Source organism: Clytia hemisphaerica, unplaced genomic scaffold (genome assembly GCF_902728285.1).
Source record: "Clytia hemisphaerica strain Z4C2 unplaced genomic scaffold, Clytia hemisphaerica genome assembly, whole genome shotgun sequence".
In the NCBI taxonomy this organism is placed as follows: Eukaryota; Metazoa; Cnidaria; class Hydrozoa; order Leptothecata; family Clytiidae; genus Clytia; species Clytia hemisphaerica.
Genome location: NW_027103510.1, coordinates 2,020,782 through 2,034,214, shown reverse-complemented (window position 1 = coordinate 2,034,214; position 13,433 = coordinate 2,020,782). Strand labels below are relative to the sequence as shown.

Genomic DNA, 13,433 nt, shown 5'->3' with positions numbered 1-13,433 from the left:
TTTTTGTAATATTTTACAATATATGGGGATTGTTTAAAGAAAGAACCCTTAAGTAATTTAATGATTTATTTTTGTGTTAGTAAATAATTAAGAAGTAGAATAAAAGAGTTTTGATTAATTTTGAAGTGTTGCCCCCTTCTGTATTGACATTTGAAAATATTTTCCGGGGGAATTTGCTTGGAAAACACTGTACGCGGAAATTTTCTTGCCGCTAATAATGGCTACCAAATGTTTTGAATAATATTACGGAAGTGAAAAAGGCTACATCATGAATATCATGAATTGTCAGTCATAGTTAAAACTTCTTCCACGCTATAAAAATCTTTTTCTGTCGTAGATGTCGTAGATGCCAGAGCGTCTGGTTCGGTTATCGTAGATGCAGAGCGTCTGGTTCGGTTGTCGTAGATGCCAGAGCGTCTGGTTCGGTTGTCGTAGATGTCAGAGCGTCTGGTTCGGTTGTCGCAGATGCCAGAGCGTCTGGTTCGGTTGTCGTAGATGCCAGAGCGTCTGGTTCGGTTGTCGTAGATGCCAGAGCGTCTGGTTCGGTTGTCGTAGATGCCAGAGCATCTGGTTCGGTTGTCGTTGATGGTTGCGTCTTTTTCTGTAAAGGATAGGCTAAAAGAGAAAAAGGAAAGATCAGAGAATAAAGGCCTCCACTCTCGCGCGTAATGAGCGAAAACTTTTTTTACAACTGTTTTTGCCTACAGAAAAGATTACGTCATTAAAAATTTTCGAGCGAAAAAATAAAAAGTTGAAAGAAGTTCAACTTTTTTCAACCGTTACGTCAGATTTGCCCATGGAATTGCTTCATTTTTCAACATTTTTTAACCAATGACGTTACAAAAACGTCAGAAATGCGTATAATTTTGAAAATCTTTTTGATTAACATATTTCTATCACCATAAAGTTTGGTATTCATGATATGCATGCACCACTGCAATGTCTTCTGACATTACGTCACGAAACCAATAGCTCATTGGTTGGAAGTGACGTAAAATCAGTCAATACGTCACTTTCAACCAATCAGCTATTGGGTGGAACAGAAGACATTGCAATGGTGCATATCATGAATAGAAGGTCTACTGTTAAAACGGCTATGTGCACCAAAAACTAAGTTAGGAAACATTGAAAACACTACGTTCGGGCTATTTTGAATGTTTTCAATGAACCTCGGGGTTCCAAATCACCCTCAAAAACCATGTATTACTAGTACTTATCAAAGAAAAAAATCAGTAAATCACACCCGTGTGAAAACTATTATTAATACAATAATGACCGGTTAGTGAGGGCTGTACTGACTGAGAAAAATTGCATGAGGTCAAGTGACGACCGAGCTTGCGAGGTTGCTGCGTTGACCGAGGGCAATATCTTCAGTACAGACCGAAAAAATTGGGTCAAGCTGGAGTTTCTACAAGGTTTTTGATGATTCAGTTGGTCGTTGAATCTTGAGACAAAGGATTTTATTGCTTTTTCAAAAGAGCGCGTCATCTCTATTATTTCAAATAACCAATTAGTGAAGTATCTTATAAAAACTCCAGCTCATCCCAAAAAATTAGAGAAATGATGTCAACGCATTGTTTATTCTTTTGAAAAAGTGACGTCACAATGAATTTTCCTAACGACGGGCAACTCTGGACAATGTAGGCCCGTCGTCATGCGAAAAGAACCAATTGCATTGCGCAAAAAGTCGTGTAGCCCGCTTCGAAAAAGTAACCGGTTAACAAAATAATATTATTAAGGTATGTGTACACCTTTTTTCCGAATTTTTGTCAAAAAAATTTTTTCAGTCAAAGTGGAAGAAAAGTTACTGGATTTCATTTTGGTAAAATCGCGATCTTAAAATCTTTTTTTGATCCAGAGTTATAACCATTTAAATTTCAAAACAAAGTTCGTCTTATGATGGATTATTTACTCAAATAATTGTATCTTTCGGAAACAACAAAGACAAAAGAGAGAATTCAGCTGATGTTTATTCTCACCTCTATTGAATAGTAATATTTTTGACACATTTCACTGATTACTCAAATTAACAGCAATCATCTCGTTAAAAATTTCAAATTGATGTAGAAAAAAAACGAAATTTTACCACACCATACTACTTTTAACGAAGTTAAAGTCACCCATAGCATTTAGATATCGACTTCATTCTTTTTTTATGAGATTCCCAAAAGATCAAACTTAAAAAGTGTCTTAGGATTCTATTTCTAACCGAGTTGTTTTTCCTCAATTTACAGATAACTGAAAAAATCACATGTAAATTTACTTTTTTATCGATATTTTTACAGAATTTAGGATTTAAAGAGTTAAAGTCAATTCCAAAAAAAATCCCAAGACATTTTTTTAGTTCAATCTATTGGGAACATAGTATCGAAATTATTTTTTCAAAATTCAAAAGCTATGGGTGACTTTAACTTCTTTGAAGTAGGTAAGGTTAAAATTCTTAAGATTTTAATTATATCCTGCCCAGTTTTTTAAATTCAGCTGAAACTTTTACCATTAGAAAGAGAATATTATTGGCTTTCAGAAAATATATACTTTTGATATATAAAATTTGTTGTTCTAAAGATATGATCAATTAAAGAGAATGTGTCAAGAAAGGTGAACACATACCTTAACACAAGCAATCAATTAGCAATATAGGTTATGAAGCAAAGAATACTTACCGTCCATGAATTGCTCCTCAAAAACGTTCTTGATAGCATCCCCGAACTGGTTGTTGAGGATGCTATTGCCAAACCCTGGTGTTGAAAAGTGACTGAACTGGTAACCGTTTTTAGTTTTCTTTCCAAAGAGTGTTACCGAATGCAGACTATGATGTTGATGCAATGTGTGTGACTGAAACAAAAAGCAATGAATAACGTCAAGGTTAATAATTAAGGGTACAACAGGTACAACCAATCTGTGGATTTTATGGCTTTTTAAGCGAAGAAACAGAAGAAACAGAAATAACAAGTAATACTTTAATGGACCTACCTATTTATAAAACGAATAATTAGAATTTAATGGAAGTAATGTATAATTTTGGGCATTGCCATTTTACATCATTGTGCGAAAAATCATGAAAATCTGTCGAGTATAAGTTGAAAAAATGAAGGAAACCGTTTTACGCCGGTTTTCGCCTGTTCCGGCGATTTCTAAGGAGTTCCGGATTCAAAGGATGATTTTTTTGGAAATCAAACAATGCTAAGTTTTGGGCATCATCATAAAGAACATTTTTCTGTAAAGAAACAATTAAATAAGTTGAAAAAATGTGACGGAAATGTGAAAAAAACGACGATTTCCGGCACATTTCCGGTTCTACAGACCGGAAAAAAAGATTTTTCGACAAACGGTTTTCGACACCTTTTCGGCAGTACTAATGTGCATCTATGTGCAAAAAATCGCAAAAAACTAATGAGAAAATCTCGAGAAAATCTCAAAAAACCGCTTTTTTCGGGACATTTCCGGTTCTAGCGGCCGGAAAAATTTCTTTTTCGAAAATTGGGCTCTGTCACATTTTGGGCATTGCCATTTTACATCATTGTGCAAAAAATCATGAAAATCTGTGGAGTATAAGTTGAAAAAATGAAGGAAAACCGTTTTACGCCGGTTTTCGGCTGTTCCGGCGATTTTTAAGGAGTTCCGGATTCAAAGGATGATTTTTTTGGAAATCAAACGATGCTAAGTTTTGGGCATCATCATAAAGAACATTTTTCTGTAAAGAAACAATTAAAGAAGTTTGAAAAAATGTGACGGAAATGTGAAAAAACGACGATTTCCGGCACATTTCCGGTTCTACAGACCGGAAAAAATTTTTTTTCGGCAAACGGTTTTCCACACCTTTTCGGCAGTACTAATGTGCATCTATGTGCAAAAAATCGCAAAAAACTAATGATAAAATCTCGAGAAAATCTCAAAGAACCGCTTTTTTCGGGATATTTCCGGTTCTACCGGCCGGAAAATTTTTTTTTTCGAAAATCGGGCTCCGTCACATTCGAGGGTTTATAGTAATGCACCTTTGTGCAAAAAATCAGAAAAATTGAATGAGCCAATCTCGAGAAAAGTTGGTAACTAACTAACTAACTAACGAACACGGGTTAATTTATAGGACCTCCACCCCACCGGGGTAGGTCCAAAAAGTGGATTCATTATTCAAGAATTATCAATCAGTTCTAATGACCAAAATGATTCTTCCACCATTAAGCAATTTAAATATTCTTATAAAATAAAAATGCTGCAAAACTATACAGCGTACATATGCAGTCAGTCATAATTTAATTTAACTTCCCAAGGATCATAACCGATAATGCCTTTAAACAAATCCTCGAATGGAAATTTTAATTATGAAAAAAAAAATTACATTTGTTTCCCAATTATGCCTGACATCGGTGACCTGGGTCATGCCCGCTGGCACGCACTCGATTGGCGGCTTTTTCTTTCGCGTGAACGGGTGGCCATTGGTACAAACCTTTGAATTATTGGATTTAGCAGAAAAACCGCATTCTTTGCACTTCTAAAGTAAAAGAAGAATAATAGTACTATTTTTTAAATAAAAAGAAACATTAAAAATACTTACAAGGTAATACGAAAACAAGTTGAATAAGGAAGTTAAAATGTCTGCTCAATGAATTAAACGAATATTTAATAAACATACTTTCAGTCTCGGTTTAGTGTATAAGTCGACCGGCATCAATTTCTTTACTTTTGCAGGAGGAGCTAATGAAACAAAAAGAAGAAAGGAATATCAATCACAGGGAATCATACAGTAAAAAGATTTCTTTGATACTCCTTAGATGAAAAAATGGACTAGAGGGATTTTTTTCTCCAAAGTTATCAGTAAATGTATCTTTCTTCCCCTGATACAGCGTATCAAAAAGGTGAAAGAGTGCGAAGAAAAATTTCTTGTCCTCTATATTTTTCTTCTCGTATTCAATCAATTTTTGCGAGCACTCTGTCTCGATGTTGAATATTCCAAACACAATACAGATTGAAGACAGTTTTTACTCCTGAACTATAACGGAATAAAACTTACTGATTTCCAGATGTTGTCATGTTTCAAATAGTGTTTTAGTGTAACCGTGTAACTGTCAGTCTACAGTCATACAAATAGTCACGTAAGTCAGTCATGTTTCGAGTAGCGTCAATCCGTCAATTTAAAACATTGAAATGAATTAAAGGAGGTGAACTTTCATCGTTAATGTCTCAAATAAAACTTATTGAGAATCACTGAAAAAAAAATGTGCGTAGACAAAAGAAGTGAATACTTTCAGAAATTTGAAAAATGGAGATATGAATCGCCTTTTCAACTCATTTTGTTCAAGAGGCTATGAAACACTATGCTTCTTTGAAACCTTTGATTGAGAAATAATTATAACAACGACTTCTTAAGCATTCATAAAATCTTCTTGCCAAAGTATTCTAGAGTGCGCCGAAAAAAGGTAAAAGTTCTTCTTTTTCCTCTCCAGACAGGGGGTAATGGAATAGCCCAATGTCTTTTTATGATCCATTTCATGACGATAAAATTTTTTACTTCGATTTAAGTGAGTTGAATAGTCAGTTCAGTCCAAAAATTTTAGCCTCGTTTTGAGTAAAACTCGTCCCAGACCCTAAAAACCAAAAATTAAAAAAACTGAAATATGAATTCCCATAGACATTCACCCAAAGTACAAGTGTACCAAATTTTAGGAAAATTCGACAATTTTTGAATGTTTTTCTCAATGGCGTTTACAGAAGCGACAGAAGGTACTCAAAATTAAAGATGAAGTGTTTCTTTTGTCATTTCTCTTGTGGGAGTAATAGCTTTCTATTCAAAACATTGTACCTTCTGTAGCTGTCGTTGTTTGAGACAAACAGACATTGTGAGATTCTAGCTCTTGAGCTCTTGAAGTTGAGAATAAACTCCTTTCTTACATCCCTTTTTCAAATTTCTGGTTTAAATGTCACAGAATTTTGAGTCCAGAAAATTTCGCGATTTACGCGAATACATTCCCTACATTCACGAAATCGAATTGCACATAAGATGCTTTTACCTTCTAAGGTAAAATACCTAAAGGTATTTTCATTTTTGCATGGGGAATCCAACTTAGCGAGAATCAACTTCCTAAACAAATTTGGCTGATTTGCGAATTTAGATTCCATTAACAAAACACTCAACTTCGCAAATGATCTGATTCGTTAAATTTTCTGAAAGCAAAAGTTTTTGTAAAGTAAAAGGATTGACAAATTAAGCTCACTGAGCTCATGCCTTACCTGTAGAATCATTTTCATTTATTGGTTGGTTTTCCTTTTCCATTTTCCAGCTTTTTATATATTGTGCTATAAATGATAAAGTAACATTTCAATGGATTTCTAATAAGAAAACCAAACTACATGATTTATTGATCATGGGGGGGGGGACACTCATGCAAAATTTGGTAAGGGGATGTGCCACTGGTCAGAGTCCCCTTTTTTAAGCTCTCAATATGTCTGACAGGGTCCCAAAATTGCTTATTTTCAAGATGTGTTCTGACAAGGTGGACTTTTGGTTATTTTAGACAATTTTCAGGGTTGAAAGGAGAAAAATTTTCAACTCTTCGTCTCCTGTCAGCCACTTTTTGCCAATTTTCAGCGTGAAAGTGAAAATGGGAAATTTTTTCAATTTTTCTTTCTGACAGGGTCCCAATTTTATCAAAAATACATAATCTGACAGGGTCCACTTTTGAAACTCCATCAGCATGCTCGTCAGCGTCATAAAAATTATTAGAAAACAAAGTTCAGATCAAATAGCTTAAAAAGCAGTAAAAAGAAATATTAATGGTAAAAAACTCTCCTCAAAGTGCTAGCTACCCTATTATCTAAAGTAAAAGACACCAAAATCAATAATTCATAGGTCCCACCACTTAAAAAATTCACATATAAAGCTGAATTTCCAATTCTAAAATGGATGTGCAATCACAATAAACCAGACAATTCAATGACTAAATATTACACATACAAAAAGCATTGGTTGAATTGCTTCCTGCCTTGGGAGTTTGAATAACCAAAGCAAAAGATATCTTCTGGGTCAACCTACTTGTAATAGATAGGCCCCAGATAAACCCCTACTAAATAACCTTTTAATATAACCAGATATGACATAAGCATGTACACACCTTTTTCAGAGGTGAAATAGTAAAATAACACCGTAGAACAGCAGGTGGAAAATCCCTGTAAGCATCACCTAAAGCCCCATCTTAACCTATTTCCATCAGCTGTAAGTCGAAAATTTTGAGTTTCCACCTGATTGCTTTAGGCCCAAAAATCCAAAACTTCAGGGTGGAGGCACGCTAATGCAAAAGCCATTCAAAGGTTTGTTGGTATCACCATCTTGAGGCAAGTTTTCTTGGAAAATAAACGAACCTTGTTTTTATTAAATTTCATGTTGTTCCAATTAATAAATCAGCAGACTGTATTTTCTGGTCAAGATGAACATTTTACAAGAATTTTCGTCATTGGATTGGTTGTTAACTATTAACACAAAAACTTGTCATCTCCATTGTTTTGAAAAACCAAGTATATGAGCATCTTATAAAAACTTCTAGACATCTGGTATTTTCCCTAAACAGCCTTAAGTGTATTTTTAAATTGCCTTTAACCTATGTTTAGTTGGATAGTGCAATTTCATAGTTATTAAAAAACTTCTCTTGACGGAAATGTGAAAAAGGCACCACATCCTAAATCTGTCAAACTCAAATGTTTTAACAGGGGGGGGGTCAAGTAGTTCGTACAAGACAGATATACCCAATAACTGATAGCCAAGGTTCTAAGCTAATAATATTTAAAAGATGTATACTATTAATTAGCTTAGTTGCAAACAAACTTGGTAAAAGCATGCTCGCCTTTGCTGAAGACTTTTCATATTCCCAAAATAATGAAAGCGTTTCTGTTATCCAAAACCAAAATAACTACATCTACATTATTCCCAAGAGCAATAAAAAATGACAAGCTTTTTTTTGGAATATCAACACTTTTGAGGTTTTTTTCTCAATTGGAAGAGAAAGATTTACATATAAATTTCCAGAATACCGGGTGACCCACGAAAAAGTTCGGACATTTTTCGGCGTCTCGAGGCCGAACAAATGTCTCAAAGTGCTTGAAATTTTAATATGTAGAAAGTAGATATTCTAACTTAAAGTTTGAGCTATTACTTTTTAAATTTGACCCACAAGTTCCCTACTTATGAGCTTTTAAAGTCAAAATTCACTTTTCGGAAAGAGCGAAATTACGTCAAAAAAGAGGTATCAAATTGTTTTATTCTCAATCAATCAAGCAAGGTCGTTAAATCGTTAGAAAAGAGCATGTTAAATATTTTTATTCAATTTTAAAACTTTTTTTAGATTCTTTACTTTCATAAGATTTATTAACAAGTTATTCGTTCAGAAAAGAACCACCACCATACACTTTCTAGCATATTCCAGGCAAACCCACACTCTCTGTTCTTTCATAAGAGGCGACATTTTCATAAAGAAGGCAAATTTTGCCTATTTGCAAAATATTTTTGATAAAAATATTTACAATAAATTTATATAAATCTACTTCGTTGTTAATTTATTATTTTACAAACTTTAATTACCTACAACACTAATTAACGAAGTCGTAAAACATCAGCACACTCGAAAAACACAATGTTAAAGATAAAGAAAACAATTATAATTTGATACCTCATTTTTGACGTGTTTTTGCACTTTCCGATAATTGAATTTTGACTTTAAAAGCTCATAAATGAAGAAGCACTGAACCAAATTTAAAAAGTAATAGCTCAAAGTTTAAGTTAGAGCATCCTTTATCTTTTAAAAAAAAGATTGAGTTTATATGACTTTTATTTCAGACCCTAGCCAACGAAAACCGTCCGAACTTTTTCGTGGGTCACCCGGTAGATTAATTGAAATTTTGAGGGGTTAGCAACGATCGAGTTATGCTTAAACCAACCAATAACTATATGTATTTCAAAGAAGATTTAAATTAACTGCAATCAAAGACTTAGTTTAGGTATAAACTTATTTCTTTTTTTATGATTTTTGTTGGCGAAAAAATGTTGTTGAATTTTTTTTTAAAGGGCCGAAAACTTCATTTGAGTAGATCTGAGTCAACTGATCCTATAAGCTCTTCAACTTAACAAAAACAACAGATAATCCTTAAAATTCATGACATAACTATTCGAAAACATTATCTTAAAAAATCTCAATAATCCAAGAAGATAATGAGTTATAAATCATAAAACTATATTATCTGTTACATCAAATTATGAATATTAGAAAAAATTTCACTCAAAAAAATTTTTTTGACTTCTATACCTTCAGAAACATGACTTCATTATTTCCATGTATCTGCTCTCCCTGTTACAGCCTAGGGTCTCTATCTCTTTAAAAATCTTATCGGCAGTACTCTGACCATATATATATATATTTTTTTGTTTTTTTGTTTTTGTTTTCATTTTCCATATCAAAATTTCGCCAACAAAAATCATAAAAAAAGAAATAAGTTTATACCTAAACTATCAAAGACTTTTGACAAGTCAACAGTTTCTTTCCCCCTTTCTGCGGGGTTTTTTTCCTAAAAATTTTCCCAAAGGGGGGGGGGTTGCAGATTTTACAAAGGGTCCAATAGAATAATTTGGTCAATTAAGACAGCTCCCACTTTAAGATTATTTGCAATGGCACTTTGTCAATTTCTAATCATAAGATGGGATGTTGAGTACTATAAACGGTCTTTTCTGAAACTACAAAGTGGATTTGAGAATTGAGGTTCAAAATGAACGTTGAGTTAATTTACAATCAAGCAGTCAAATATTTTAGATACAACAGGGAGTAAGCTTATTGGTCTATAATACAATTAGTGATTAATCAGTGTAAGGCCTTTTTTGAAGCTGGGGATGATGTCAGCAAGCTTATTAAGCTGGTCAGGAAAAGTGTGAAATTTCATGCAATTGTTAAAGCATGATGTTAAAAATGGGGCACAGATATTTGCAGCATCTTATTAATAAACATTAAGTTCAAAATAACCTTGAGTACCTCTCGTTCACCTTGGCAAAATCAAAAACCTTGTCTGAGTCTCAAGGGGAATCTTTTCAGTTTCATTAATCCTATTGAAATACAAGTTAAAAATATCAGCAACATGCTCATCAGTTGTATGCAAGATATTATTTTCAAGCAACCTTCCTTCAGCTTTGTAGTAATTTTTGTCTGAAAATTTTGTTTTAATCAGTAGGGAAATGTCTCCTGATTTTCAAAGTGAAAGAGGTTAACGTTTTAAACACAAGCAACGTATTCAGAATAATAGAGATAATTATTTTTACAACTCACACTTTTTTATCACATTAAATTGACATCTTGACATTTTAGTCATCTTGTTAGATGTTTTGTTTTGAGCGAGAGTTCTTGCAATATAGTTTATTGTTCAACTTGGGGAGGGAATGTTTGTAAACGTAGAATTTTTTTTCATAGCAGTTATTTGGGGGGGTCGGAGTTAGGCAGTGCTGTCGGATTTAGGACCACTCACAGTATAATTTCATCATGTTTCAGCATTTGCGTAAGTTTTAATCATCGATCGTTATGAGATATTGGTCTTGGTTGAGCCACTTTCTGATGGGGTGGCCAGCTGGCTTTAAACTCCAGCTGAAAGTATGTAAAATATATAAAAAGATGACCTTGGAAGTTTGGTAAAATGACTGCTGTGTTTTGGCGCCGTCCCATATATAAGGACCCTGCCGACGCACCGGACTTAACGAACACCGGACACGCGAAAGTCCGGTGTAAAATGAGAATTTTTTTACCACCAGAAATCTCTACACCGGACTTAAGGAAGTCAGATGTCGAAGAAGGATATTTTTTTCACCAGATGACAATCAAAACACCGGACATGACCAGTCGTCTGGTGGGTCCGGTGTTTCTTAATTTTTTGTTTCATAAATGTCCAGCGTCCAAAATTCCCTGTATGCAACACCGGACTGACGCTAGACTTATTGCGTTCGGTGTAGCGAAAGGATACTTTTTGCCATATGGACAAATAGGACTTTTTTCAAAGAGGATGTCCTGTTGAATAATTATGTAGTCCAGCCATAAAAACAATGATAGAGCCATGCATAGTTACTGCATCATGCATATTGTAATAATTATGCATGGTTTTATCATCATTGTTTTTCTGCTGGACAACATAATTATTCAACAGGGTGGCCTCTGTGAAAAAAGGTCTATATAGACAGTATCATAAAGAATGTAATCTAATCGCAACACTGATTTCCCTATCCTAGAATCAGTTGAATAATAATCCTTCCTTTAAATTTTAATATATATATGTCACATTTTTTATATCAGCGCCAAATTTAATACACTTATTAAAAGGCAGCAAGGTTTAACATATCCATGCAGCCATGGAATGAATATACCTTCAATGCCACAGATATCTTGGAATAATGGGCAAAATATAGCAACACTGTCAATATAATAGCAAAAAAGTAGAGCCAATATCCATCCAAATAATTTGCCAGAATTTGTGCTTCTTGGCTGTTGCTGTTGCGTTGGGTTGGGAGTGGTTAGCAATAGTTTTCGCCCATCTCACCAGACAGGTGTACCTAACAAAGCCAACTTTTCACATACCCTAGAATAGCCTTCTGCTCTGGATTTGCCAATTTAATTCAACTTTGTGCTTGGTATGTCCCCATCCATCCATTCTACCAAAGCCAGATGCAGACAGACCTACTCTTTTAGATCTGCCTCGTTTTGAATTTTGATGGTATAGCCTATAGTGCATTGACTTCATGTATTTCATGAAAATCTAGCTTCCGAGTTTACATGAAATACATGAACATCGGCCCTTAATGAGAATACATGTAGTTCATGAAAATATCGGGTTGATTTTGTGTTGCTACATTGTATCAACACCATTTTTGGCATCTGCAAAATTTACAAAATTTTTATTTATGATCATCCTATCTTTGAAGAGGCCTGGAAAACCTGAGTTACAAAAACCCAAAGCTATTACAGTTGCGACGTCAAAATTATTTCAAAATGTCAAAAAGTTAATTTTGCTTGTCAATCTAGCTGGAATTCTTTTTTCAGGTTTTAATTTTCGAGTTTAACTTGAAAATAAATTTTATAATTCGAATTTTGAGTTACGTAACTCAAAACTTTGATACATTACTTTAACTTTCAAGTTATCTTTAGACAAAAACCAAATCGGCAAAAAATTCTAAAATTCGTAGTATAAGGAAAAATATTTCTAGCAAGCAACATTTTAGTTGATTACAAAAGAAAATATACACCAGTTTTCTTTTGAATCTAAAGCGGAAATTATAGAAGTACAGCTTCAAAAAATCGAATTTACATTTCAAGACATAACGATGGTTTTAAACAATATTAATCAAAAAAAATCTAAGCATTTATTTCAACAGCTATAATACATTATATGATTTCTTCAAAGAACACCAAACCCTGTTCGAATTATATAACTCGAAAACAAAATTTAGAAAAAAATAATTCAATTTACATAGCAATAATCACCTTATGACGTTATAATTTGAAACTTATAACGTCACATTTTGTTGTAACTCAGGTTTTCCAGGCCTCACCTTGGACCATATTTAAGTTTAGTTCACTTTTTAGTTTCAACCCTAATATTGTTTGCCTGGCTCCCTTAACAAAGATGAACATGAGGTCAAATTTTTTGCTATCTGCCAGAGTTTCCATTCTAGAAATTGTTTACTGGCCAGGTACTTGTGGAAAGTTAAAATTGATGATTGAAATGTAAACCTTGCCTCTCTGTATTACATGTTTTTTTTATAAGCAAGTGTACGCCCCTTGGTCAGGCTCGTGTATGCTTAAGTTCTTAAAGCATCCAGGCATAGCTCATGCTTATTATATGCTTATGAATCATGCTTATGATTCACCCTAAGCCAAGTTTTTAGTGAAATTTCAGAAATTTTGTAAAAATTTGTTCAGATTTTGGGAGCAGTGGAATGTAGCTATTATTATTATACAGAATAGGGTTTCAGGCCCGTTCAGGTCTTCTCTAAACCGATCTTGTTTTACAAAATATCTTTTTTAAATATAGTCCTCCTTGAGGACTTCCTCGCACTCTCCATTTGTAATCGCTCTGCGACATTGTTCGATTTCTCTCGTTTGCTTTACTTCTCCATTCTTTTACTTGGTCTCTTTCCATTATTGTTAAATCGTCTGTGATGCTCATGTTGGCGTACTTATCGTACTGCTTCAATTCTCTTAAGTTTCTCATAAATTTGTATTTTACATGCCTGTCATTAAATACAACTTTGATTGGTCGTGTACAATTTGATTCTTTACCAATACAGGAGACGTAAGTTGGCTCTGTGTTTATTTTAACGTTGTTTAAGAGTTCTTTTACGAAATCATTGTCATTTCTATTACCATTCTCTTCCACTCCATGGATGATGATGTTAGCTTCTCTTGATTGCTTTCTCTGTT

General features: G+C 33.8%; 1 protein-coding gene across 1 annotated transcript; it reads right to left on the bottom strand.

Annotated features, from left to right (window-relative positions):
• Positions 1–367: 367 nt before the first annotated feature.
• LOC136799047 (uncharacterized) lies at positions 368–6,304 on the bottom strand. The gene is made up of 5 exons (XM_067055726.1): positions 6,229–6,304; positions 4,634–4,695; positions 4,340–4,492; positions 2,664–2,835; positions 368–615 (listed from the first exon to the last, which is right to left on the bottom strand). The coding sequence occupies exons 1-5, from the start codon at positions 6,269–6,271 to the stop codon at positions 368–370; spliced, it is 678 nt and encodes a 225-aa protein (XP_066911827.1). The 5' UTR covers positions 6,272–6,304.
• Between the last annotated feature and the right edge of the window lie 7,129 nt (positions 6,305–13,433).